We start from the raw sequence: 26,816 nt of genomic DNA on the forward strand, positions 1-26,816 counted from the left end.
GTAGGGTTTCTAGCCAAGAAATATGATTTTAAAGATTTTATTTCACTCACTAGGAAAATACACAAGTGCTTTTACAAGCATACTTGTCTTTAGAAAAGGACTATATTGTTCGGGGTTAAAAGATTCAATTTTTGTAAGACTCAAATCTAATTATGACGGATTATTAGAAATTAAAAAGGAATTTTAAAAGTAATACCAAATAATTTAAAATAAAATTCAAATACGAAATTTTTATTTACCGAAAATCAGGGCCGTTACAAAAATACATTAACTTCAGAGCCGACTCTAGGCTTGATACGGATTCCAAGCATACTCGATCTCCACTCCTGGTTTTCCTCCTGTCTCAAAACTGCTCCACCATTGAATCTTACACCCGCTGGCAAATTGATTGCCAAAGCAACTGATTTACCAAGATACAAACGTATCCATGAGTGATAAATCACCCAGTAGAATAATCTAACCTAACTACCCTTCTTACTTTATAGTTAGTAAGTAACAGGATAATAATGATGCGAATAAATAAAACAGAGATTTTTCCTATAAACCGATTTATTACTATCCATTAACCTAACGTGAAATCTAATATCTCATTCACGAGATCTTTCCACCCCAACCGCTAGTCATGCCCTGTCCCATGAGATCACTTTCTTTTGCTGTCGCGGATAGCACCTAAGTTATGTACCTAGTGTGTATCCCTCTCATTACAACAAAAGAAAAGCTTATCATGCCCTATTCATAACTAGGGTTCGCTTATCTTAATTCATGATGAGCACCCAATATTGTAGATATTTGGTGCGACTAGTCCCGTTTTATGTTGTTTTAACTTATGTTTATTTAGCGATATTACACGTAAGGTGTGTTTTTAGTATTTTCAGGTAAAACGTGCAAATAAGACGTATTTCAATGCATGCATGGCCCAAGTGCTTCCAAGTACCCAGAGACCCTATCGGCCCCTTAAAATCTGTCTAAGTATGGAAAAATGACTTTTTGAAAAAGTATCAATTTTCGAGACAAAAAAATTGCGGTAATTGATCATTGAATTTTTCTAAGAGTAACTACAAAGTTGCAACGTTTTATTTAAAAAGCAAGGTCATATTTTGAGCCATTTTCTCTTGAGAAAAATGTGCAGTTTTCCATTTTACACTAAAAGTGGGGTTTGACATTTTGATATAATTGTAATCTTAAAGTTCTGGTAATGTCATTGTTTCCAAATATGAGGTATTTTCTTGTTTTCATTAAATAAAAAGAAATGTTTAAAATGTAGTCTTTACTTAAATTTAGAGAATGAAGATAAGATGCTGAGAAGTTGTGAAGTTGCTGGGAGCTGTTTGCTAAAGCTGAAGCCTCAACCTGGAATCTGCAGTTTTGTAGATTATTATCGATAACATGAAGGAAAGTATCGATACCATTTGCTCCATCTTGGTCCAGAAGCTGTCCAGACTTGAGGGTATCGATAACCTTTGGTGTAGGTATCGATACCAGTCTTCTCCGGGGGAATATTTTAGTGATGTTATTCGATACCCTTTTTATAGGTATCGATTAAAAAGGGTATCGATAACCTTAGGTTTCTGCAGATATTTTTGTTTCTTTTCAGACTTTCCACTTATGAAAACTTTCTTTTAATAGGTAGCTTTTTGGGTTATTTCTGACTTTTGTAGAGAGAGAAAGCCCTTGTGTATAAATAGGGCTCTCTCTCACAATGTGTATCTATCATCTCCTAGCTTTAAGTCTTTTTACTTTCCTAGAACTCCATTTTCATTGTTTTCAAGCTTTTGTCTTTAATTTCATAACAACTCAAGTAAGTATTTGTCTTATGTTAATTTCTCGTTTATTAATGTTGTAGCTATGCTTTGGATCTTTGCATAAATCAAGTTTATTTTCGTTTTCTTCGGTTAAATCTTTTGCTCTATTTTCTTACCATGTCTAATCTTTTAGTTATGTGTAAGTAGTCAATAAGGCTTGGCCATGGGGGAATAACACCTTGTGATTTAGGTTAATTTTGCTCCTCTCAATTTAAGACTTGATATTTGGTTTGTAAATGTGCGTAGTTCGCCCTTTTATGTAACAAAACTTACCAATGTTAATCTCCGGTGATCATGTGCTTGCTCACACGGTTTCGAGAGCTATGTTTCGGTTCGTGTTTGCCAAAAGAACCAAAGAACTTGCTCGCTTTCCAAACTATGCTTCCCAAACTATGCTTCTAGTTCATGACCTTGATATTTAGTTTGAATTCAAGTCTTGGCGTTGTTAATCTCCGGTGATCATGTGCTTGCACACATGGTTCCGGGAGAGATATCACACTTTGTGTTTATCTTGCCGTTCAAACTCTATATCAAGTCTAACCATTTTCATAGCTAAATCTTCCGGTTGATAGTCTATGCCGTGCGATTCAACCGTGTTTTTGTTGAGAATTGTTAGATGGCTTAAGTTACGAGTATTAGTAACTCCATTGTCTTGTCGCCTTTAATTTTTAGTCCAAACTCATTGTCTAGTCTTTTTCATAAGGGTATTTCTCACCTTTCAAAGGAAAATCAAAAGTTTGTCGTCTAAACACCACAAACCTTTACATCTACAATCCGATCAAGCTATATTCGAGCTCCTTGTGGATCGACTCGGACTTCCTCGCTATACTATGCAAATATTTAGTTGTAGTCCGGTTAATAAATAATTGAATTTGACGGCCGTTTGGTAAACTTCAACAACTATCGAATGGGACCATCAATGCACCACTTCATAATCATCACTGGACTCTCGCCAGTTTCAATTCATCACTAGACTTACTTTGCCAGTTTCAAATTATCACATCCAACTTTTCATCACTGGACTTACTTTGCCAGTTTCAAATTATCACATCCAACTCATCACATCTCAAAATCCCGCCTGCAGGCAATCTAAAAATAAAACTTTCCAATTTATCCATTACCTAGCATCATCTAGGTGAATTCTATTCGCATACCACCTCATGTCTCTAGGGTCCAATCTAGCATTCAAATAAAGTATCGGTGCAATATACAATTAATCAAATAATAATTAAAACAAATAACAAGCAATGCGATCACACAAATTTTTTTATGAATGGCCGTTGCCCTTAATCTTGTATGGCCAAAAAATTAATAATTAAGCAAGAAACTTTTATCTAATTATTAAGAAGGAAAATAATAATTTTGGTCAAAAATTAGTAAGCTTAGGCTTATACTAGTTTTATTAAAGATTAATAACCATAATAAATACAAAAAAATAGATAATAATATTAAATGAAGTAGCATGACCTTAAAATGAGTCCTACGGTACTATGCAACATGTTCGAGTATCAAAAGTTGGATCCGGAGGTTCGCGGGAATATTTAAACTAAAGATATTAACGAAAGTTGCCGAAAGTAAAATAAATAGATAATAAATAATCTAATAAATAAAAGATGTTGAGATTAACAAAGTTTCATCTTAGGAACATAAAGAGTTTTTAAAAAAAAATTAATCGGGCATTAATAACAAGGTTTAATAGGTGGCAAATATTTTTCGTTTGCAAAATCTTGAGAGGTAACTAATAAATAAATCATAAATAGGTAATTAATAAAAAAAATTGAAATTAACAACATATGATCTTTGAGATGTGAGAAGTTTAGGAATAATAGTTCGGCTGTCAAAATTCAGTTTCGGAAGGTTGCAAACTTGTTTCAAACGTTTCTTTAAAAAAAAAAAGGGGAGTTCGCGGTGAGACCTGCTGCCACAAGGTTTGACCAAGTTGCGGCGGGACCTGTTGCCGCAACCTCGGCACTAGTTCTTGCAACCCGAAGGTTGCGTCCAGATTTTATTTTTTTCGTCTTTTCGTCGTGGTTTCGATGCATGGGTTCGTTCGGGGCATAGGGTTAGACATAGAAACACTTAATATACCTAGAGGAAAGGTTGGGTAGGATTAGAATACCTTGGTTTGATCAAATTGAACAAAAAAATCGAAACTTTGACTTTGGAGAAGATAACTTCGAGGTTGGCTATGGAAGAACCTTGGGATTGAATTGAGGCTTGTTTGGGGATGCCATGGGTTGTAGAAGGTGATTGGTATAGTTAAATTGAGCATTGGTTGGGCGTAGATATAAAACCCACTTTGTTTTCTCTCTCTCTAGAACTCCATTAACAGAGCTCCAAGCGTTCTGTTTTTCTTTCTTCCTTTCTCTACGAAATTTTCAGTGGTGATGGTGAGTCGAGGTGCGGGTTCGTGTTCTCCAATTTTGGATGGGGAACGAAGGGGTATTTATAGGAGATTGGGTGGAGTGGGGAACAAGGAGGGAGAGAGGAGAGAGAGAGAGAGCCAATTGGGGGAGAGAGAGGGTAGGGTGGTAGGCAAAGAATGGGGCAGGGGAGATGGATGTTAGACATGGTGTAACGACCCTGATTTTTGGTAAATAAAAATTTCGTTAAATATTTGAATTTTATTTTAAATACTTGGTATTACTTTTAAAATTCCGTTTTAATTTCTAATAATCCGTTATAATTAGATTTTAGTCCTTTAAAATTATATTTCTTGACTAGAAATCTTACATGGCAAGTAGGGTTAGTGTCTAACCAATTAGTTGGAGAAACCGAACTACCAATCCACCCAGTTACAATTTCGTAACCCTAGATGGACCTTTTTGACCGTTTTTGAGCCTTATGAACCCCTCCCACCCCTTATTGAACCCTTAGACCTCTAGTAGTAATCATTATACTCCATGTCTAGTCATTTCAACCTTAGTCATCATCAATATTCCTTTACCCATTGGATTATATTTGTTAGGGAAATTTTTATCCTTTGGATAATGGATATTTGACTTGCCAAAGTGTATATATATTTGACAAGACAAGTCATACCAAAAGAAGTCATTATTTTGCTTCTAAAAGAAGAAACCTTAGTCTTGCCATGCATGCAAACCTAGAGTATAGCCTTAAAGCCTAATTATTCTAGGGTTACTTTCCTAGAAACTTGTATATATATATATATACACACACACACACACACATACATATATAGGCACATGGTACAAGAGAGAGAGAGAGATAGGGAGAGAGGGAGAGAGAAGCCGAGAGGGAGAGGGAAAGAGGGAGGGAGAGAGATGGAGTGTGTGGTGTACTTTGTTCACTCCCACAAGCTACCCCTTTAGCCTTAAGCCTATTTATGACTTGACAACCCATTTCTAGTCAATTTCTAACATAGAATCCTAGCCTTTAATCATCCTAAACCTAGCTCTCATTACCCTAGAATTTGACTACAAACCTATACCTATGAATGACTAAACATGGAAGGCTATACCTTAGCCTAATCAAACCCTACCTTAGACTTGTAAGACTTGCCATAATCACCTAGATTCACCTAGAAAGCCTAAGATTCTAGTTAGTTTATAGCCTTAAGCCTAAAAGGATTGGACAAGACAAGTCATGGGAGGCTTTCAGCATGATTTGACATGACCATAGAGCAAATCCATGGGAGAGAGAGAGAGAGAGAGAGAGAGAGAGAGAGAGATATGGCCGGCCAAGAAGAGAGAGGAGGAGCCAAGGATTTTGCTATAAATAGGACCCCTCTCTTGCCATTTCAACCCACACCTTCATCCTCCAACTTCTCTCTCTAGAATTCTTGCATTTTGTTCTTCGTTCTTCCTTGTTCTTGCTTGTTCTCAAGTTCTTCAAGAAACTCATCTTAAACCACTCTTTCAATCCATAAATTTGAGTAGTTTTAGTCACAAACTAGTTTCGAGAGAAACCTTTCTCTTTCAAAGCTACCGGAAGCCAACCGTAGGAAGTTACTCTGCCCGATCGTCAACTTACTTCCCGTAGTCGTAACTGCCGCCAAGAAGAAAGGTAGAGTCCCATATACACTATCTCTAAGTATACGTAGAGTCCTTTGTCCACTAAACTCGAAGTATAACGTAGAACCGTATGTTGGAAGTATAAGTAGATTATCCTTATCCCCTATCTCTAAGTATACGTAGAATGGCTCTGACCATTTTCTTTAAGTATATAAGGTTATCTATCACTTATAATGTTTTGAAATGCATGATAGTTAATAACTTATTTTCGCTAATGGAAGTATGAACATGTTGAAATAATCGACTTTTACCCTAATAAACACATGTGTTGTTTTGAATTTTCCACAAAGGAAGAAAGAACGGTTTTGCAAAAGATAAGACTTTATCGTTGATAGAAGTATTCGTATTTTGATCTTTAGATGGTTATGAGCATGTGTTATGAATTATTTGCATTACTTGTCTTGTTGTAAAGCATAAGTGATTTTCACTCCAAAGGCATCCGTACATGTAGCGTTATGCTTTAAGTTGTGATTTGAGCATGATTAGTAATATAGAGTTGGATGATCTTGCTAGTTTAGTTTCAAGATTACAACGAATGATTTATGATTAGGTATATAAAAAGTCCTACCGTGGAGTCTAAACATAAAAATGTGACACGAAAATCGAGAAAGTTAGAGACATGACACCTAGGGTGTGTTAAAGGCAAGGTGTGGATTTGAAATGCCAATGTGGCCGGACCAGCCCATTGTGTGGTAGGTGTGTGTAAATGAATGATTTTTAAAACCAATGGGAACCCGGAGCGGCGGAACCATTGTGGTATACTCAGGAACCCGGAGCGGCGGAACCGAGGGATGAATTGTGATTTTCGAAACCCAAATGGGAATCCGGAGCGGCAGAACCATTGTGGGAATACTCGGGAACCCGGAGCGGCGGAACCGAGAGTTTGAATTGTGGATTGGTTATCTGTGGAGAGGAGCCAATGCCAAATTCCATGTTTTTGTGTGCTAATGGAAATCCGGCACAGCGGAACCATTGTGAGGATACTCGGGAGACCGAAGCGGCGGAACCGAGGTTGGGTGTGTAAAATGATGATTTTGAAAATGTTGATTTGGTTAATGAAAGGTGAAACCAATGACACGGTCTACGAAATATCGCGTAGGAGAAACTCGAAAAATAATGGACACCAACGTTAGTTTGGATAATGAATGTAGATGTGTCATTGTTAACCATTTTGTCAAATATGTATGAATTTTGTGGAAATCATTAAATTTATGATTGATTGTTCGTAAGTTAAGGGTTTGTGGGTATGAGTTGTTCTATTGAGCTTTTGTAGCTCACGATGTTACCTTTGGTGACCCTGACATATTATATTAGTGACGACGCCGGTATAATGTGTCAGATCTTATAAACGAACATGATGAACTCTACACCTTGGAAACCTTGGGAGCTGAGGAGCTGGTCAAGATGGAGGAACATGCGAAGCAGTAGATAGAAACCCTAGTTCCCACCCTTATTTGAATAAATGTACTTTTGTTAAGGGTAATGATGTAATATTGAGCCAGACTCCATTTTATTTTTAATGAAATTATCCATTTAACGTTCCCAAAATTTGGGACGTTACACAAGGGGGGCAGGGGGATGGTTTTCTTGGGGAGAAAGGAAGAGAATTTAATGGAGAGAGAGAGAGAGAGAGAGAGAGAGAGAGAGAGTAACGGCTGAGAGAAGAGAGAGTAGGAAAAAATTGTTTTGGAAAAAAGTTATAGTGCAGGTGGCACACAATGTACACATGGAAGTTATACTATAATAAATTCTTTATAACTAATTTACTAAAAATAAACATACCGGAATAAAATTTGTAAATCAAAAAAAAAAAAAAGGGTCAAATATTCGGTTCGGGTCTTTCTTTCTTTTTCTTCTTTTTTTTGTTTTTGGCGAAGCTGATTTCTTGGTAGACCCTACCCAAAGGGTCACCAGATTACCATTTTTTTCAATTGTGGAGGAGATAAACATAAAACTTCCAATAAGAAATTGTATAAAACTTTACAACAATATGCCAACTTAATGAAGAATCTTCAAGTTATGGTGTGGTTCAATTGCACCTAAATCCACTCTCTGAAAGTGATTACAACAGAAAGGCAAAAAAAAAAAAATTCAATACCTACAATGAAATGGATGCATAAAATAAAGCATATGGCTGATGAGCTTTAATTGCAGATAGTTTTTCTCCTATTGTTTGGCGACAGAGCTCGGAAAATGTTGATTCTAACCAAATGATCGCCAAATTAGAGTACTAACAACTTTTGTATACGAAGATTCCAACCCAAATGTTTGAGCATCATGATACATCTCCAATACGGATTCCCATTAATTTGTACACACAGTTGCAAACAAAGCACTCATATTTTCATCAGCATCCAACGAATCGAGTTATCCGAATTCACACACACACAGAGACGTAAAAAAATAGCAGTTAACACAAAAGAAAATTTCAGTTTGCTGTTTTGTAAGCTTCCTTCCTCAAATCATGAGATTTTGTCACTGTTAGTGCAGTTGTGTAACTGTTGGTTTCTTTGGGATCAAGTTTACTCAAGTTCTTTTCTCAAAAATCCCTAAAATTCTGAAACATAGTACCAGTGATTGAATAAATTCCTGAACAGAGTACCATTTGATTGAGTATATTCCGGAGAACCAAGGATTAACATACAATACCTAATTAACTACCCCTTGCTCAACAAATTGGAGGACAATTAGTTCTTACGAGGGCGATTTCGTATTCTCACGACGTGACTTGGCTTGTCATCCTACATTCTTTTATTACAAGTGTATTGATAAAGACAGACTTATGGGCAATGGAAATTAAGAAGGCATAGATATTATTGAGACATTTTGGTGGTGTTCCGCTAACCAAAAGTTTTAGTAGCACTTTGTCCTTATTCAAATTTCTTTTGCGTTTGTTAGTTTTGCGCCGAACTTTTGCGGATTATTAGTAAATGTTAAAAAAAATTACTTTTACCCAATATTTTTGAAAATATCCAATTTTAAGCCAAAAAAGCCAACTTTTTTTACTTTTTTAGCTGAAAAGTGGTTATTTCCCAGAATTTTGGGTAAAAGTACAAAAATTTAACTATCCGACTCCTCTCATCGCAACAAATCAATAATCCACAAAAATTTTGACGCAAAACTAACGAACGGGATTTTTTTATTTTTAATAAGGACAAAATCTTCAAAAAGTCCTTTTAGCTTAGCGGAACTATGCCTTAGTCCGGTTGTTAAACAGCCAACCATGAGAGTTGTGCTCAGCCTTGCTGCACATCACAAAGGGCCATTAAGAGAGTTGGATGTGACTAATGCCATCTTACATGGCATTCTAAATGAGGAGGTGTACATGAGGCAACCTTTGGGATATAAAGATCATACCAAACCTTAGTTTGTGTGCAAACTCGCCATGCATGGCTTATATGGTTTTAGACAAGCTCCCATAGCTTAGGTTATCAATGTTGGTTTCTGCTTTTTTGAGTTTTCTGGTTTTTGGTTGCACCTTCGAGCATGTTTTTGTCAGTAGATGATGGGGATCATGCTAGCTCCTGTTTCCTTTGATACTGATCTATAAGCCTTGTTATCATCTTTCCATCCAAGTGACATCTGTTGCAGGTGGATCTCGAAGCACCTTTTTCAGGTGATGTCCAGGTCTGTTTTATCAAGAAGGCTACAATGATGTACTGGTGTCTAATGGCAGTTCCTAACTTCTGTTATAGCTGTAGATGATAAGGACACTAGCTCCTTTGATACTGCTTTAACTTCTGCCCTTATATAATACTCTATTCAGTCCAATAGATCAAAGAAGAGACAGACCCTTGTAAGTGGATGCTGACAAAGAGAAGTTCAGATTTTGCTTACCTTGAAGTCGAATTGGAAGCTACAGAATTTATTTTGATAAGTTGATTCTTGATGGTTCACAATTTATACTCACGAAGGATGGTGGTTTCAGTCAGTTTTTTATTCAAGTACCTCTGCTAAGCTTTGCTTCATGTAAGGGGTGTTTATCAAGTGCAATTCTGGTCTCATGCGGTTGGATCTCAATGAAGACATTCTGCATATTTTTGCTTGGTGGGAACATTTCCACTGATCTGCTATAGACGGTGATGCTGCACGAGCCATTCAATATGCAAAGTTCCCTTAGATTTGGAGTTATGGTGATCACAGTTCCATTCACTCCTCTTGGCCACTCTTTGCTTTATCACATGTTGGTGAAGTATTGTGCAGAATTAGCCTACCCCGGTCTTTATTTCAGTTTGTGTACGATTCTGATTTAATTCTATAGTAACTCTAGACCTGGTTTTGTTTGGGCTGGCTCCTTGCCCGCTCCTCTCCTTCCGTGGTAGCGGGCGGCATATGATTGTCCTTAGTCTAGGAAAATACAGCCGCATTTTTATTAATCTGATCGATTTGGAATTGTTGGATTTTTTTGTGCAATTTTTCAATTTATTTTAATATGAATGGTAATGGATTTCAAAGGTTTCCTTGACATTGCGGATGATTTCCTGAGAATGGGTTGGAGGAAGGGAGAACGATACACTCAAATAGGGGCATTTCTGTCCCATGCTCAACAAATTTAATTCTTCACATACCAAACAATTTAAAACTAACTTTACATTCCCCATGAAAGTTGAGTAAAATAAAAGAGTTAATGCAATCTAAACTATGTCATTGGAGCACATATTAACAAAATCCGTAAGACATATCTCGTGCCAGGAGAGATGAGGTAGTGTAGTGGCACCCTAACTAGGAGTAATATGGTTCTAGATCACCGCCTTAATTTTATTGGTTTGCAATATCTATACCAGAGGCAGTGGTACATACAAGCAAGGGTATTCAGTTGAACACGCAAAGCTCTCAAATTTTGGGAAAACCATGCAACAGTTAAATCCACCCTGTAAACAGTTGAGTTTTGAACACTGTAATAACCATTGGTTCAAGAGTAAAACTATTGACAAAAGATTGAACATCCGCCATATACTCAGGGCCGGTCCTAGGCATAGGCCCATCAGTCGATCGCCTAGGGCCTCTAGTTTTGGGCCCAATAATTGGGCCCCGAAATTGAAGAAGATAATAAATTATAAGCATGTGAAGAATATTTCAAGTATGTTGTTGTGGTACAGTGGTAAGATGCTTGTGCTTCAAACTTAAGGTCGTGAGTTCGATCCATGACTACTTTCAATTTTTAATGCCAGCAGTTTTGTAACTTGTTCAACAAATAGTTTCAAAATGATTGTAAGTTTCAAAAGTACACAATTTACTGAACCGCAATACCATCTTGCTATATTTTTTGAACAACTAACAAATATATATACATTTATAACAAATATATATACATTTATAAGGCTCCATTTTCAATTACCGCCTAGGGTCTCAAAAAACTCAAGGCCGGGCCTGCATATACTTTTGGTTCAAAGGGAGACTTTTGATTGCCTCTTATGCAGGATATTCCCTTCTTCCTTTTCACTTTCCACCCTATTCTCTCTCTTACTATTTGTGTACCTCTTTTCTTTACCAGCACCTTCTCATAATTTTTTGCTTTATATTCACTTGTTTTTAAGGGACTTTCAGACATGAATTTTTATTTTCTTTTATGTCTTAATTTAACGATCTCAATTAGTTCTATCTATAAAGACTTTCAAAAAATTATAATTTTTGTGTGCAAATCTATATAATAAAACAACTCAGTATTTGAATTATATGTACATAAATCTAACGGCCCAAACTTCTTCTTTTTTTGGGTAAGGTAAAATTTTATTAGAAAAGAAAACACATAACACCCATCAGGGGCATATCCCAAGCCAACAAACTATACAAATCAACACTAAAAACAAGCCTGAACTACCACATCACGAAACAGGACAAACAGTACACAACAGAAATTACAGACTGCCAAAAACTCTAAATGGGATATTCCACCAAGAACAGAGAGCTATGTTAGGACTTGACCTCTTAATTCTCCTCCAGGAGCTCACACAAGCTCGGATATCAGTTCGCACTTTGATTTCCAATTGCTGCACAGTAATCCCATAACCTTTGAAGATTCTGCTATTCCTTTCTCCCCAAACATGGTACAAAAGAGCTGCAAGAGCAACCTTTGAAAACAAACAAGAAAACAGAGAACCCCTATCAACTTGAATCATCCAGTCCATAATTTGAGGCAAACTAGTAACAGGACATTGAGGCCTCAGGTCCTTTTGCAAGGCTTTCCAAAGTTGAGAAGAGAAAGGACACTGAAAGACGAGGTGTTCATGGTTTTCTACAGAAGCAGAACACAAGACACACTGATCATTCATAGCCATACCCCATTTAAGGAGTCTATCTTTAGTAGCAAGCCTCCCTAGATGTGCAAGCCACTGAATAATGGACCAGCGAGGAACATGATGCTTATACCAAATAATTGTGGACCAACTAACTTTAGGATGCTGCCTTCTAATAGCATTCCATGCTGACTTGATAGAGAACTTGTGGTCAGGGGTGAGATTCCAAATGACTGTGTCCTCTTGAGAAGGATGAGGAACAAGATGAGCAGGGGTGATCCTCAAGATGTCCCTGGTCACAGAATTCCTACAACGTGGCCATTGCCAAGACTGGTCAGCAATAATGGTATCAACTTTGGCATGGAGAGTCCTGCCCAAATTGTAGACAACCCTAGAACCAAACCTGGCAAAAAGGGGCCTAGAGGATGCCAGTTATCTAGACATAAAAAAGTAGATTTTCCATTACCCACCACATTAGTTATCCAAGGATGAACAAGAGATCTCAGGTTCAACAACTTTCTGACTGTCCAAGAGGCAGAAGAAGGAATAGGAATGTGCTAGAGACAATGATCTTTGATTATGTAAGTGTGAATCCACTTAACCCATAAAGTATCTGCTTTGAAGGCTAGAGCCCATAAGTGCTTGGCCATAGCAGCCTTGTTCCAGTCCTTAAGGACTCTAAAACCCAGACCCCCTTCCTCTTTTGGAGAACAGACAGCATCCCAAGTCACTTTTGCACCACTAGATTTCATTTGGATTCCAGTCCAGAAAAAAGATCTCAACAAGGTTTCAATTTTATTAAGAATCTTCTGAGGAAGCAAAAAGATAGTGCTCCAATAAATTTGGACACTAAAGAGGACTGACTGAATGAGTTGAGCACGACCCCCATAAGATAAAGATTTGTTAGTCCAAGACTAAATTCTACCCACAATTTGATCCAATAAAACTTGACAATCTGAAGCATGAAGTCTAGAAGTAATGAGAGGGACACCAAGATACTTGACAGGAAGCCTCCCTTCTGGAATAGTTAAAATTGATCTAAGAGCAGCTTTGCCTTCATCAAAGACCCCAGCAAAGTAAGCACAACTCTTATGGAGATTAGGTTTTAACCCAGAAATAGAGTAAAAGTCATTCAACAGAGCATTAATAATCTGAAAGGAAGAAGGATCTGCTCCACACATTATGAACAAGTCATCAGCAAAAATCAAATGGGACAACTAAATTTCGCTGCACTTTGGATGGTAGGAGAAGCTCCCTTGGCTAATTCTGAACTAGAGCAGAGAAGAGAACCCTTCCATAACTAAAAGAAATAGGTAAGGAGATAAAGGATCCCCCTGCCTGAGACCCTTTTTCCCTAGGAAATAACCAATAAGACCCCCATTGATGACAATGGAATACATGGCTGAAGTGACACACTGTTGAACCCATCTGATAAACAGAGAAGGAAATCCCATAACCTGCATGATGTCAAAGAGATAACTCCAGGAAACAGAATCATACGCCTTCATGAGATCCAGTTTAAGAGCACATCTAGCCATTCCTGAATTCTTTTGATAATCTCTAACCAATTCTTGCATAAGCAAAACATTGTCTAAAATAGATCGACCTTTGATGAAAGCAGATTGATTGGGCTGAATAAGAGACGGTAACAAAGGCTGAAGTCTAGAAACCAACACCTTGGAAATACATTTGTATATGACATTGCAGCAAGCTATAGGCCTAAAATCCTTGACAGTAGTAGGAGAGGGGACTTTAGGCACCAAAGAGATGGCTGTAGAATTCCATTCCCTTAACAAATAGCCAGTACTAAAGAATTGTTTTACTGCCAAGGTGACATCAGGCCCCACTATCTCCCAATTTTTGTGGAAAAAAGAAGAGCTATACCCATCAGGGCCTGGGGCCTTATCCCCATTTATAGAAAACATAGCATTCTTGATCTCAAGGTCAGAAATGGGATGGATTAAGGCAGCACACAAATCAACAGAGAGTCTAGAACCCACTGCATGTAACGCCCCGATTTTCGGACACGTTAATTAAATCATTTCTAATTGATTTAATAATCCATAAAACTGATTTAAGAAATAAAATTTTATCAAACAGAGTTTAGCAGCGAAAATCTCAAATACTGAATTCAAAACAACTTAACAATCTTTCAACCCAATGAAATAAAAACAGAGTTTGACAAATGTGATAACACTTTTGGAAATTTAAATAACAATACTTTAAATTAACAGAGCTTCTAAGGGTAGGGTATCCATGGCTCGACAAACTCCCCTTCCTCAGCTGGGAGGTCCTCACCCTGATACTGATCATCTTGAAGATGATTTTGCTCTTCGGTCTCTTGATTACCTGGCATAAAACGCCAGCCCAACGGCACCATAATGAGTTTTGAAACTCAATAGATAATCCCAACCCTACTAACCCCATATTCTACAGTTAGCAGTTCGACGATATAAAAAAATTGACAACATACAGAAGGTACAGAATAATAGCACATCATCCTTTTTCTTTACTATCCATCAACTTACATGATATCTAAGGATTCTCTCCACGAGATCCTTTTCCTCCCACATCCACTAACTACAACCGTCTCATGGGTCCACCCTTCCTCTTGCTTATCCTGTACCAGGATCCTAGGTGAGTTCACCTAAATTATATATCTAGCATGTTCTCACTTAAGACCATAACAGGAGGATCGAGTCATCCCATGACGCATCGTACATTAGGGTCGGACATCCCTACCACTAACTATAATCGTCTCATGGAACCTATTCTCTCTTGAACAAAAGAAGCGAATTTTACCATGACGCATTATACATTAGCGTCAAAACATCTCTCAACACTGGGCCCCATTGGTTACCCATTTCAACACAGGGCCCCATTGGTTACCCTTGCCATAGCCATAGCTCAAATCAAAATTCACAATCTCGCACCTCAATACTTTATCAATTACCATTTTCCCATTACTTAATATCACCTACGTGAATTACTACTCGTAACCACCCAGAACCTAAATCTGACTAGCAAGCATAGCATGGTAATTCCAATAACAACTCAATTAATAACATTGTACATTTCAGTGTGAACACAGGCAAAACAATTTATAAGTGCGAATAATTAAACACGTAAAAGTTCGGATTGGCTGATGACTTTTGAATCATTTAAATTTTATTGAACAAAAATGTTACTCTAATTAACTCTGAGGAGATCCGGTTGTAATCCTTAGCATTTTTTTTTTCTTTCTTTTTTTTTTTTTTTAACCGAAGGTCCGTTAGGAATCCTAATGTTACTGTACACATAATATAATAACCTTTAATATAATAACCTTCTGTAGGCATATTGATAGCAACTACCAATCTATACATTTTTTTTTTCCCGTCCATTAAGCTATCAGTGATGAACTGAAGTAGTTTTCTTAATCTTTGACTATTTGTTACCCAACTAATAAAAAAAAATTGAACTTCTTATGTTATAGAAATTTTAGTTTCCAATAATGCCGAGCTTAGTCTTAATCCTTGATGTAGATTAATTACTAATTTACTAGGAAACACATAATATCACATGAACATTTTCCACAGTAATAGTAATTTCTAGTAACTTGTTCCATAAGCCAGTGGTAAATTTTATAAAATGGAAAATCAGTTAATCCATTAATAACAAATTCTAGGGCCGAAATATAAAGAATCATAAGACTAAGGTTTAAAGTGTTATAACCATATCAAGACTTAAGAATCAACCCGTGCATGTACAGTAGCCTTTCGGTTCTTTTTGCAAAACAGAGCATATGAGTGTTTCCAAAATTCTGATGCGTGGCTACTATTTCCCCAATCATAACTTGTTAAAATCCACATAAACGGAATAAATATACTTAGGAGGAAGTAGAGGAGCGATTATTCTACCTCGAATCCGGCCGAAAAAGCGATTAATGGGTTCGGTCGATTTTTAGCGATTTGAGAAGATGACGGAATCGGAGGACTTCGGGGCTGCCTCGGAATGAATGGAAGGTAGGCTGTGGATGCTTGGTGATGTAGTGATTGATTGGAAACTTGAATTTGATGTGTGGAGTAGTGTTATGTAGAAACCCGTTTTTCTCTCTCTCTCCTAAAGCTCCATGGATGAGAACTCAATTTCTCTCTCTTTCTCTCTTTTTCTTTCTCTGGACTGAGTAGCAAAATGGAAAGGACTAATTGTGGACTGATTTTTAGAGGCTAGAGTGTATATAGGGTGAATGTGTGGGGAGGTGGGTGGTGGACGTATGTATGTGTAGTAAAGTGTATATTATCCCGTATTAACATGATCATATTTTAACTAATTAATTTAATTAATCATTGAATTTGAATTTAACATTTCAATTTTTTTTTATATACTACTTATTTATTTATTTAAATTAGGATTGTTACAACTTATCCCCCTTAACGAAAATTTCGTCCTCGAAATTAAAGTATACCTTCCGATGAAAACAGATGCGGGTAGTTGGTGCGCATAGTATCGGCTCGTTCCCAAGTTGACTCTTCTATACCCTGATGTCGCCATAAAATCATGACTAGTTTGATCGTTTTACCACGGATATTCTTTTCACTATAATCTTTGATCTCGACTGGTTGTTCATCAAAAGTCGTGTCTTCGTTAATTGTGATCTCCTCCCAGTTGAGTATGTGGGAGGGGTGTGACATGTATTTGCGAAGCATAGACACATGAAAAATGTTATGAACTCTGTCAATCTGTGGTGGCAGGGCTAGGCGGTACGCGACTTCTCCAATCTTCTCCAAAATCTCAAATGGTCCGATGTACCGGGGTGATAGTTTCCCCTTCTTTCCAAATCGGATAACTCCTCGTCGTGGCTTGATTTTAACAAATACATGCTCTCCAGCTTGGAAGGACAATGGTCTGGTCCTCTTGTCGGCGTAGCTTTTCTGTCGGCTCTGAGCGGTCAAAAGTCGTTGGCGGATGATTTTGACTTTTTCTGTTGTCTCCCTAACAAGTTCGGGTCCCAAAAGGCTTGACTCTCCTAGCTCGGTCCAACAGATAGGGGATCGGCATGGTCGTTCATATAGAGCTTTGTACGGAGCCATCTCGATACTGGCTTGATAACTATTGTTGTAAGCGAATTCGACCAACGACAAGTGACGTTCCCAATTTCCACCTAAATCTAAGGTACAGGCACGGAGCATATCCTCTAGGGTCTGAATCGTCCTTTCGGTTTGTCCGTCTGTTTGTGGGTGAAAGGCTGTACTCAAACGAAGGTCTGTTGCAGACTCTGCCAGAATTTTGACGTGAAACGCGGGTCGCGGTCGGATACAATTGATACTGGTACCCCATGCAGTCGTACAATCTCCTGAATGTAGAGTCTGCTGAACGATTCCATGGTATCTGTCATGCGTACAGGGAGGAAGTGCGCTGATTTGGTCAATCGGTCAACAATTACCCAGATGGTAGTGTTGGATTTAGGTGATCGCGGTAATCCTGTGACGAAGTCCATAGTGATGTGCTCCCACTTCCAATCAGGTATAGGTATGGGTTGAAGTGTTCCTCCAAGTTTCTGGTGTTCGGCTTTAACTTGCTGACAAGTGAGACACGTGGATACATAAGCTGCTACATCCTTCTTGATTCCACTCCACCAATATTGACGACGGAGATCTTGGTACATCTTCGTACTTCCTGGATGTACGGCAAAATTGGAATGGTGAAACTCCTTCAGTACTGCTTCTCGAAGTGTACCAATGTCAAGTACAAAAATTCGTTCCTGAAAACGGAGACTCTTGTCGGAGTGAGTTGCCCATCCGGCTAATGCGTTTCCAGTTGACAGTTGGTATCTGATGAAATCACACTCTTGGTCAAAGGTTTGGGCCAACAAAATTTCTCGATGTAAAGCGGGTGTGGCAAACAAAGCAAAAAGGTAGGCTCCTTCTGCTCTTACGGTTGGTTGAAGTCTGAACTCATTAATGGCTTCCATCATTTTCCATTCTCTGATGGCCATACTTGCCACATGTCCTCGAGTTTTGCGACTGAGAGCATCAGCAACTACATTGGCCTTCCCAGGGTGATAAGACAACGTGAAACTGTAGTCCTCCATGTATTCCATCCACCTCCTTTGCCTCATATTCAGCTCCTTCTGAGTGAATAGATACTTCAAACTTTTGTGATCAGTGAACACTTTGAACTGTTCTCCGTACAGATAGTAACGCCAGGACTTAAGGGCAAATACTACTGCTGCCAATTCCAAATCGTGAGTCGGATAATTCTTCTCATGCGGCCTTAGTTGTCGGGATCCATAAGCGATGACCTTTCCATTTTGCATGAGCACAGCTCCCAATCCATCTTTGGATGCGTCACAGTACACTGCATATCCCACGTTCCGCTCGGGAATGATTAATATAGGGGCGCTGGTTAATCTCTTCTTGAGCTCTTGGAACGATTTCTCACATGCTTCATTCCATTCAAACTTGACCCCTTTCTGGGTCAGTCGCGTCATTGGTTTCCCCAAAATTGAGAAATCTTGAAAGAACCTTCTATAGTAGCCAGCTAATCCTAAGAAACTCCTAATCTCAAACACTGTTGATGGTCGTTTCCAGTCCATGACAGCTTCTACTTTGCTGTTATCCACAGAGATTCCTTTCTCTGACACCACGTGTCCTAGGAATTTGACTTCTGTCATCCAAAATTCGCATTTGCTAGCCTTTGCGTATAATTGATTATCCTGAAGTACTTGCAGTACGATTCTCAAATGCTCCTCGTGTTCCTTCTCAGTTGGCGAGTACACCAAAATATCGTCAATGAACACTACCACAAATTTGTCCAAGTATGGTGTGAAAATTTTGTTCATCAGACACATGAAAACGGCAGGAGCGTTGGTTAGCCCAAATGGCATCACCACAAATTCATAGTGGCCATAACGGGTTCGAAAAGCCGTCTTGGGTATGTCACTGTCTCTAACTCGCAGCTGATGGTATCCAGACCGTAGATCGATCTTTGAAAAGCAAGTTGATCCTCTCAGTTGATCAAACAAGTCATCGATTCTAGGTAAGGGATAACGATTCTTGATTGTGACTCTATTGAGTTGGCGATAGTCGATGCAGAGTCTGAGTGTTCCTTCTTTCTTTTTGACAAATAAAGCAGGGGCTCCCCATGGTGATGTACTGGGTCGGATAAAACCTTTGTCCATCAATTCTTGTAGCTGAGTCTTCAACTCTCGTAGTTCCACTGGTGCCATCCTATATGGTGCCATGGATATTGGTGTCGTACCTGGTTGCAACTCGATCGTGAAATCCAAGTCTCGATGTGGCGGTAGTCCAGGTAATTCCTCGGGAAACATGTCCTCGTACTCACACACAATGTGAGGGAGACCAAGTTCCATACGATTTGTCTCCTCGAGCTTGAGGCTTGCTAGCCAGCCAGAAAGCTTATCATGCCACCTCAATCGGTGTGTGGTTATAGCAGAGAGGTCTTGTTTATCCCCCTTAAATTTGAAACACGTACCATCTGGTGAACACGCTGTCACCATTTTCCGATGGCAATCTATGACAGCGCGATGCGCGGATAACCAATCCATTCCAAGTATGACATCAAAGTCTATCATGTCGATTACTCGTAGGTCAACAGTTAATCTCAAGGTAGATACTTCTAATTCGCACCCCTTACAAATTAACCCCACAGAAATTTTACCACCTAATGGTGAGGTCACATGCATCGTCGTCCCTAGAGGTTCTGTTTCTAGTCCAAGAGTAGAGACACATGCAGCAGATATGAAAGAGTGCGAAGCTCCTGAATCGAATAATGCTCGAATAGAAGTGCTATATAGTATAAGAGTACCTTGAATCACCGACGGGTTATACTCCTCCTCAGTATCTTGCTCAGTGCCTTGTAGAGCAAAGACTCTGCCTCCTGTTGGCTTGTTCTGTCCGCCTGCATTGTTCTGAAAAAGACGAGATTGTTGCTGATTCCATCCGATCTTCTGTTGGTTCGGATTAACCGGATTCTGGTTCCCAAACCCTGATGGCCGAGCCTGAAATTGTTGCTGTCCCCCTTGCCCAAAATTCCCAGATCCAACAAGTTTTGGGCAGTTGTTCCTGAAATGGCCTTCTTGGTTGCAGTTGAAACACCTGCGATTATAAGATGCCTGAGGTAAATTTTGGTTTTGATTTGGATTAGCGTTGGAGTTCTTCCAGGTTTGAGGGATTTGCTATAGAGGGCGAGAGTTGTTCTGGTAATAGGGTGTTTGAGCGACAGCAGTCTTGTTGTGGTTTGTTCGGATTGGTCCTCCAACCGATGGGTCATTCTTCTTTTGCGCCTCTTAGGTTGACTTTGAATCAGATTTCTCACGTTCCATCATAAGTGCACATCTCACCACCTGTGCATAGGTGGGGTACTCATGAGAAACCACACTAGTATGAATCGAGTGGGACAGACCCCATTCGAACTTCCTTGCCTTTGCATCATCGGTGGGTACTATGGTAGTAGCATGACGTGCGAGTTCTTCAAAACGGGCAGCATACTGGGTTACTGTCAGAGTACGCTGCTTCAAGTCCATAAATTCCTGGGCCATGGCTTGCTTCACAAGTGCTGGGAAGTATTTTTCGAGAAAAAGGTTTTCAAACATCCGCCAGGTCATAGTTGTCACATTTTGAGTGGTCTTAATCAAATCCCACCAATGATCTGCTTCCCCTTGCATCTGAAATGTTGCTAAGGCAATGCGATCACCCGCATTCGTCACATTAAGTACTTCCAGGTACTTGGAGATTTGTTTGATCCATGCTTCTGCAGCACTAGGGTTTGTTTCCCCATAAAAGATCGGAGGGCGACGTTTGCAGAATGCATCCAAAAGTTGATCTCTACTCCTGATTAGAGGTCCACGTTGTTGTTGTTGTGGCTATTGAGGGTTAGCAGCAGCAGCAGCAGCAACAAATGCTTGCATCAGTTGAATTAAGTCTGGCTGTCCTCCTTGCCCATTTGGTTGTGGTCCGCCATTTTGTCCATCGTTCGTGTGGGACCCATGTCGTGTTTCCACCATCTATATATAAATATATATATGACTTTTTTTTTTTTTTTTGGTTAGGGGGGTTTTCTGTTTTCATACTTAATGAGCATTATAAAGCGACAAATGTAATAACATCAATGTGACAAAAGTCAATTTTTTTATTTATTACTGGAATGAAGTACATGAGTCCTACTACCAGCTAGAAATAAATAAATAAATAAATAAAAACTTAGAACATGATGAAAAGGAAACAATACTACTGTCTAGAAAGAACAATAAACAAATAAAGAAAGTCAGACTACTATGTCACCCTACTCAATAGTTCAAGACTACATTCTCCTTACCAACCCTCAAAACTACCCTAATTTCTCCTCATCTAGTCGTCGAAAAAATTCGGATAGTGCCTTCTCATCATACTCTCAGGCTCCAAAGTTTGCTCGGTAACACCGTAGCACTCCCAAGTCACAGTCCACTGCGGGTCGTTTTGATGTTCATTGGGACCAACTACATTCTGCATGTGGATTGGTGTTTCGACGTATTCTCGGTGATCATTATAATCCACCCCTGCAGGTACGATGCGACTGTCATCTCTCGGGCGACGATTGGTAATAAGTGTGTCTAGGAAGTACTCCGAGTAATGCTCCGCAAATCCCGGTGGTACTGCTACTCGATAGTAATCCTGTTGGCGAGGAGACAAGACTCGTACTGGTCCTAAGTAAAATGGTTGTGCCTTACGTTTCCAGGGACAAGGGTACAGCGGAGCTAATTCCACAAACACATAAGTGTTAGTGGCAAAAACTGGGGGCTCAAGATTATCAACTTCACTCTCCAGATCTTCCTCCTCTGGGGCTAGTGGTGGTGGTGGTGGTATCGGTACTATTGGCTCCGGGTGCATTAGCCTCCATTGTAGTTCATCTTTCCAATTGACTGGTGCATCGATTGGGACCAACCAACTGTCATCGTCCTCCTCATTGGGGAACAACCAACCCTCATTGTCCTCTCCGTCTTCCATGTCCTCGTCAACCTCATCTTCCTCAGCAGAGCTAATCTGGTTCTGATCTTCCTCTAGGAATGGTGGTTCCTCAGGGTCTTCTTCTTCTTCACTAACACATTCTGGGGGTGTCCTTTGAATTTCATGGCTAACAGGGGCCGGGGCGGCAGTGCCTTGAAAATGGGCATTGTTAGGATTGGTGTAATATGAATAGTAAGGATCATCTTCCATACGAAATCCTGGTATTGACCTCAAGACCCTCAGAATCTCTCTCTCATTAGCGGCTACCCTTTGCGGACCCCAATCCTGTGAATGATGTACCCTCCTTCGGCAAAACAAATTAGCTGTACACCATTGGTACTGAGCATAAAGGAGAGGGAAATCTGTTGGAACATACGGATCCTCGAATGAAAAGTCAGGCCCTATGCGTCCTAGAAGGTCTCGCAGCCTCGTCCACTCATCAGCTAGTTGTGCACAGTATACTGGGTCCATCGACAAAAAATTAGCTATAATTAGATTTAGGGTTAAGTAGCGCATATTACAAATTTAAAAAAAAATTTGATTAACACTTCAAATTATTCTCTTAGTATGACGTTCTACCCAATCTACCCAAGGTCGGAGGGTTTGAACCTAAGCTCTGATACCAAGTTGTAACGCCCCGATTTTCGGACACGTTAATTAAATCATTTCTAATTGATTTAATAATCCATAAAACTGATTTAAGAAATAAAATTTTATCAAACAGAGTTTAGCAGCAAAAATCTCAAATACTGAATTCAAAACAACTTAACTGTCTTTCAACCCAATGAAATAAAAACAGAGTTTGACAAATGTGATAACACTTTTGGAAATTTAAATAACAATACTTTAAATTAACAGAGCTTCTAAGGGTAGGGTATCCATGGCTCGACAAACTCCCCTTCCTCAGCTGGGAGGTCCTCACCTTGATACTGATCATCTTGAAGATGATTCTGCTCTTCGGTCTCTTGATTACCTGGCATAAAACGCCAGCCCAACGGCACCATAATGAGTTTTGAAACTCAGTAGATAATCCCAACCCTACTAACCCCTTATTCTACAGTTAGCAGTTCGACGATATAAAAAAATTGACAACATACAGAAGGTACAGAATAATAGCACATCATCCTTTTTCTTTACTATCCATCAACTTACATGATATCTAAGGATTCTCTCCACGAGATCCTTTTCCTCCCACATCCACTAACTACAACCGTCTCATGGGTCCACCCTTCCTCTTGCTTATCCTGTACCAGGATCCTAGGTGAGTTCACCTAAATTATATATCTAGCATGTTCTCACTTAAGACCATAACAGGAGGATCGAGTCATCCCATGACGCATCGTACATTAGGGTCGGACATCCCTACCACTAACTATAATCGTCTCATGGAACCTATTCTCTCTTGAACAAAAGAAGCGAATTTTCCCATGACGCATTATACATTAGCGTCAAAACATCTCTCAACACTGGGCCCCATTGGTTACCCATTTCAACACAGGGCCCCATTGGTTACCCTTGCCATAGCCATAGCTCAAATCAAAATTCACAATCTCGCACATCAATACTTTATCAATTACCATTTTCCCATTACTTAATATCACCTACGTGAATTACTACTCGTAACCACCCAGAACCTAAATCTGACTAGCAAGCATAGCATGGTAATTCCAATAACAACTCAATTAATAACATTGTACATTTCAGTGTGAACACAGGCAAAACAATTTATAAGTGCGAATAATTAAACACGTAAAAGTTCGGATTGGCCGATGACTTTTGAATCATTTAAATTTTATTGAACAAAAATGTTACTCTAATTAACTCTGAGGAGATCCGGTTGTAATCCTTAGCATTTTTTTTTCTTTCTTTTTTTTTTTTTAACCGAAGGTCCGTTAGGAATCCTAATGTTACTGTACACATAATATAATAACCTTTAATATAATAACCTTCTGTAGGCATATTGATAGCAACTAACAATCTATACTTTTTTTTTTCCCGTCCATTAAGCTATCAGTGATGAACTGAAGTAGTTTTCTTAATCTTTGACTATTTGTTACCCAACTAATAAAAAAAAAATTGAACTTCTTATGTTATAGAAATTTTAGTTTCCAATAATGCCGAGCTTAGTCTTAATCCTTGATGTAGATTAATTACTAATTTACTAGGAAACACATAATATCACATGAACATTTTCCACAGTAATAGTAATTTCTAGTAACTTGTTCCATAAGCCAGTGGTAAATTTTATAAAATGGAAAATCAGTTAATCCATTAATAACAAATTCTAGGGCCGAAATATAAAGAATCATAAGACTAAGGTTTAAAGTGTTATAACCATATCAAGACTTAAGAATCAACCCGTGCATGTACAGTAGCCTTTCGGTTCTTTTTGCAAAACAGAGCATATGAGTGTTTCCAAAATTCTGATGCGTGGCTACTATTTCCCCAATCATAACTTGTTAAAATCCACATAAACGGAACAAATATACTTAGGAGGAAGTAGAGGAGCGATTATTCTACCTTGAATCCGGCCGAAAAAGCGATTAATGGGTTCGGTTGATTTTTAGCGATTTGAGAAGATGACGGAATCGGAGGACTTCGGGGCTGCCTCGGAATGAATGGAAGGTAGGCTGTGGATGCTTGGTGATGTAGTGATTGATTGGAAACTTGAATTTGATGTGTGGAGTAGTGTTATGTAGAAACCCGTTTTTCTCTCTCTCTCCTAAAGCTCCATGGATGAGAACTCAATTTCTCACTCTTTCTCTCTTTTTCTTTCTCTGGACTGAGTAGCAAAATGGAAAGGACTAATTGTGGACTGATTTTTAGAGGCTAGAGTGTATATAGGGTGAATGTGTGGGGAGGTGGGTGGTGGACGTGGATTAGGATGTAAAGGGGAAGTGGGAGGTTACAAAATTTGCAAAGGAAGTGAGGAATGAATCCTGATTTTCAGTAGGAATGGCAGAGTGGGTGGTTGAGTATAGAAGGGAATTAGAAGGTTTAATTGGACAGAATTTTAATTAGGATTTAGTTAGAAAAGATAAAGAAAATTATGAATGTATGTATAGTAAAGTGTATATTATCCCGTATTAACATGATCATATTTTAACTAATTAATTTAATTAATCATTGAATTTGAATTTAACATTTCAATTTTTTTTTTATGTACTACTTATTTATTTATTTAAATTAGGATTGTTACACTGCATGTCGTAGATCAGTACGGAATTCATTAGCAGAGTGAAAAGAGGAACCTAACAAGCCTTGATAGTACCCCAGAATTTCATCCTGAATGTCCTGAGGATTCTCCAATCGAAGACCAGAATCATTAACTAGACTTAAGATCTTTCTTTTAGTTCTATATGCAGGTTATGGGATTTCCTTCTCTGTTTATCAGATGGGTTCAACAGTGTGTCACTTCAGCCATGTATTCCATTGTCATCAATGGGGGTCTTATTGGTTATTTCTCAGGGAAAAGGGGTCTTAGGCAGGGGATCCTTTATCTCCTTACCTATTTCTTTTATTTATGGAAGGGTTCTCTTCTCTGCTCCAGTTCAGGATTAGCCAAGGGAGCTTCTCCTACCATCCAAAGTGCAGCGAAATTCAGTTGTCCCATTTGATTTTTGCTGATGACTTGTTCATAATGTGTGGAAAGATAAAAAGCAATAAAATTTCATTGCCAAAAAAGTGCCGAATTTTAAAATTAAAAGGGAAGTAATTTTTGAAACCTTAGCATTCTCTTTCTCTGAAGCAAGGCAAAATCTTCTCTAACTTTTCCTATCCCAACTCTCTTTTATTATGGAAAGATAGAAAGTAATAAAATTCCATGTATAAAATTAATGTAAGGCAGATCGTAAATTAAACAAAAGGGTAAGAAATATTTTTGTTTATTGGTTGATCAATTTCAAATTTTTTGGTGTGTGTTTGTTTTGTAAACTAAACGAAAGGGTAAGAAAAAAAATCTGTTTGATCCTAATTTAAGAAAAAATCTTCCCATATAAATCAGTTTCAATTTGTTGGGAGGGGTGGTCAATAGTTTCACAGTTCATTTCAGTTGTGTTCAAAACACGTGGCAAGGCACGGGCAAACTCTAGTAAATATATATTCTCTGCAAATAACCATACAATATAGGACAAAAGGAAGAACAATTTGAACACCTTATAAAATATTTCTGGTGCCGCCACTGATTTAAACACTGCTCACCGCTGAACAAACCATTTCACTTATTCAACTACAGAACACAACACAACCATTGCACATATAGTGCGATGAGCTCGTGCCCACCATATTTAATATTCTTTAAATTTGTATTTGATTCATTTAGAGGCCGGCTAGTCTCCACCTAGAATAAAGTGGATTTGAGATTTCTTCATTTTCATTTGCGTGACCAAATCATAAGTCCTTACTAGGTAGGTATGGTTCCCTAGTAAGGACTTAATCTAAATGTTTGATTGTAAAAAGTCGAAATAAAATAAAAAATGGCTTGTTGAATTCAAGGAGAGAGAAACTTTTCACTCGTCGCATGATCACCCCGGCCTTTTGAACTCGCACATGCATGCATATATGTACTTCATAATGGTGCCAAGCAAACATTCATTTACGGCGTACAACTCGTAAGATATAAGAACCTGTACACACACCTCTAGACCTCTCACACCCCAACACAGAAGAATCTTTAGAACTATTCAAAAGTTCACTTTCAAGAAATTGCTCCCTCTCCTCCAGCCATGCCATTTCTAAAGGCTTTACTTGAATTTGCAT

The 26,816-nt window shown here is 38.6% G+C and overlaps 2 protein-coding genes across 2 annotated transcripts in view; both read right to left on the reverse strand.

Annotated features, from left to right (window-relative positions):
* The window catches only part of LOC131301323 (uncharacterized), a 110,817-nt gene that overhangs the window by 25,074 nt on the left and 58,927 nt on the right, over nt 1-26,816 (reverse strand). The gene's annotated exons all lie outside the window — the stretch shown is intronic.
* On the reverse strand, nt 11,555-12,499 carry LOC131301328 (uncharacterized). The gene has a single exon (XM_058327552.1). It carries the CDS (start codon nt 12,112-12,114, stop codon nt 11,695-11,697), a length of 420 nt encoding a protein of 139 aa, XP_058183535.1. The 5' UTR covers nt 12,115-12,499; the 3' UTR covers nt 11,555-11,694.

The sequence above is a fragment of the Rhododendron vialii genome, chromosome 9a, assembly GCF_030253575.1.
Source record: "Rhododendron vialii isolate Sample 1 chromosome 9a, ASM3025357v1".
NCBI lineage: Eukaryota > Viridiplantae > Streptophyta > Magnoliopsida > Ericales > Ericaceae > Rhododendron > Rhododendron vialii.

Excerpts from the sequence above, each read along its gene's own strand:
- LOC131301328 (XM_058327552.1), bottom strand. The coding sequence starts at position 12,114 with ATGGCTATGAATGATCAGTGTGTCTTGTGTTCTGCTTCTGTAGAAAAC.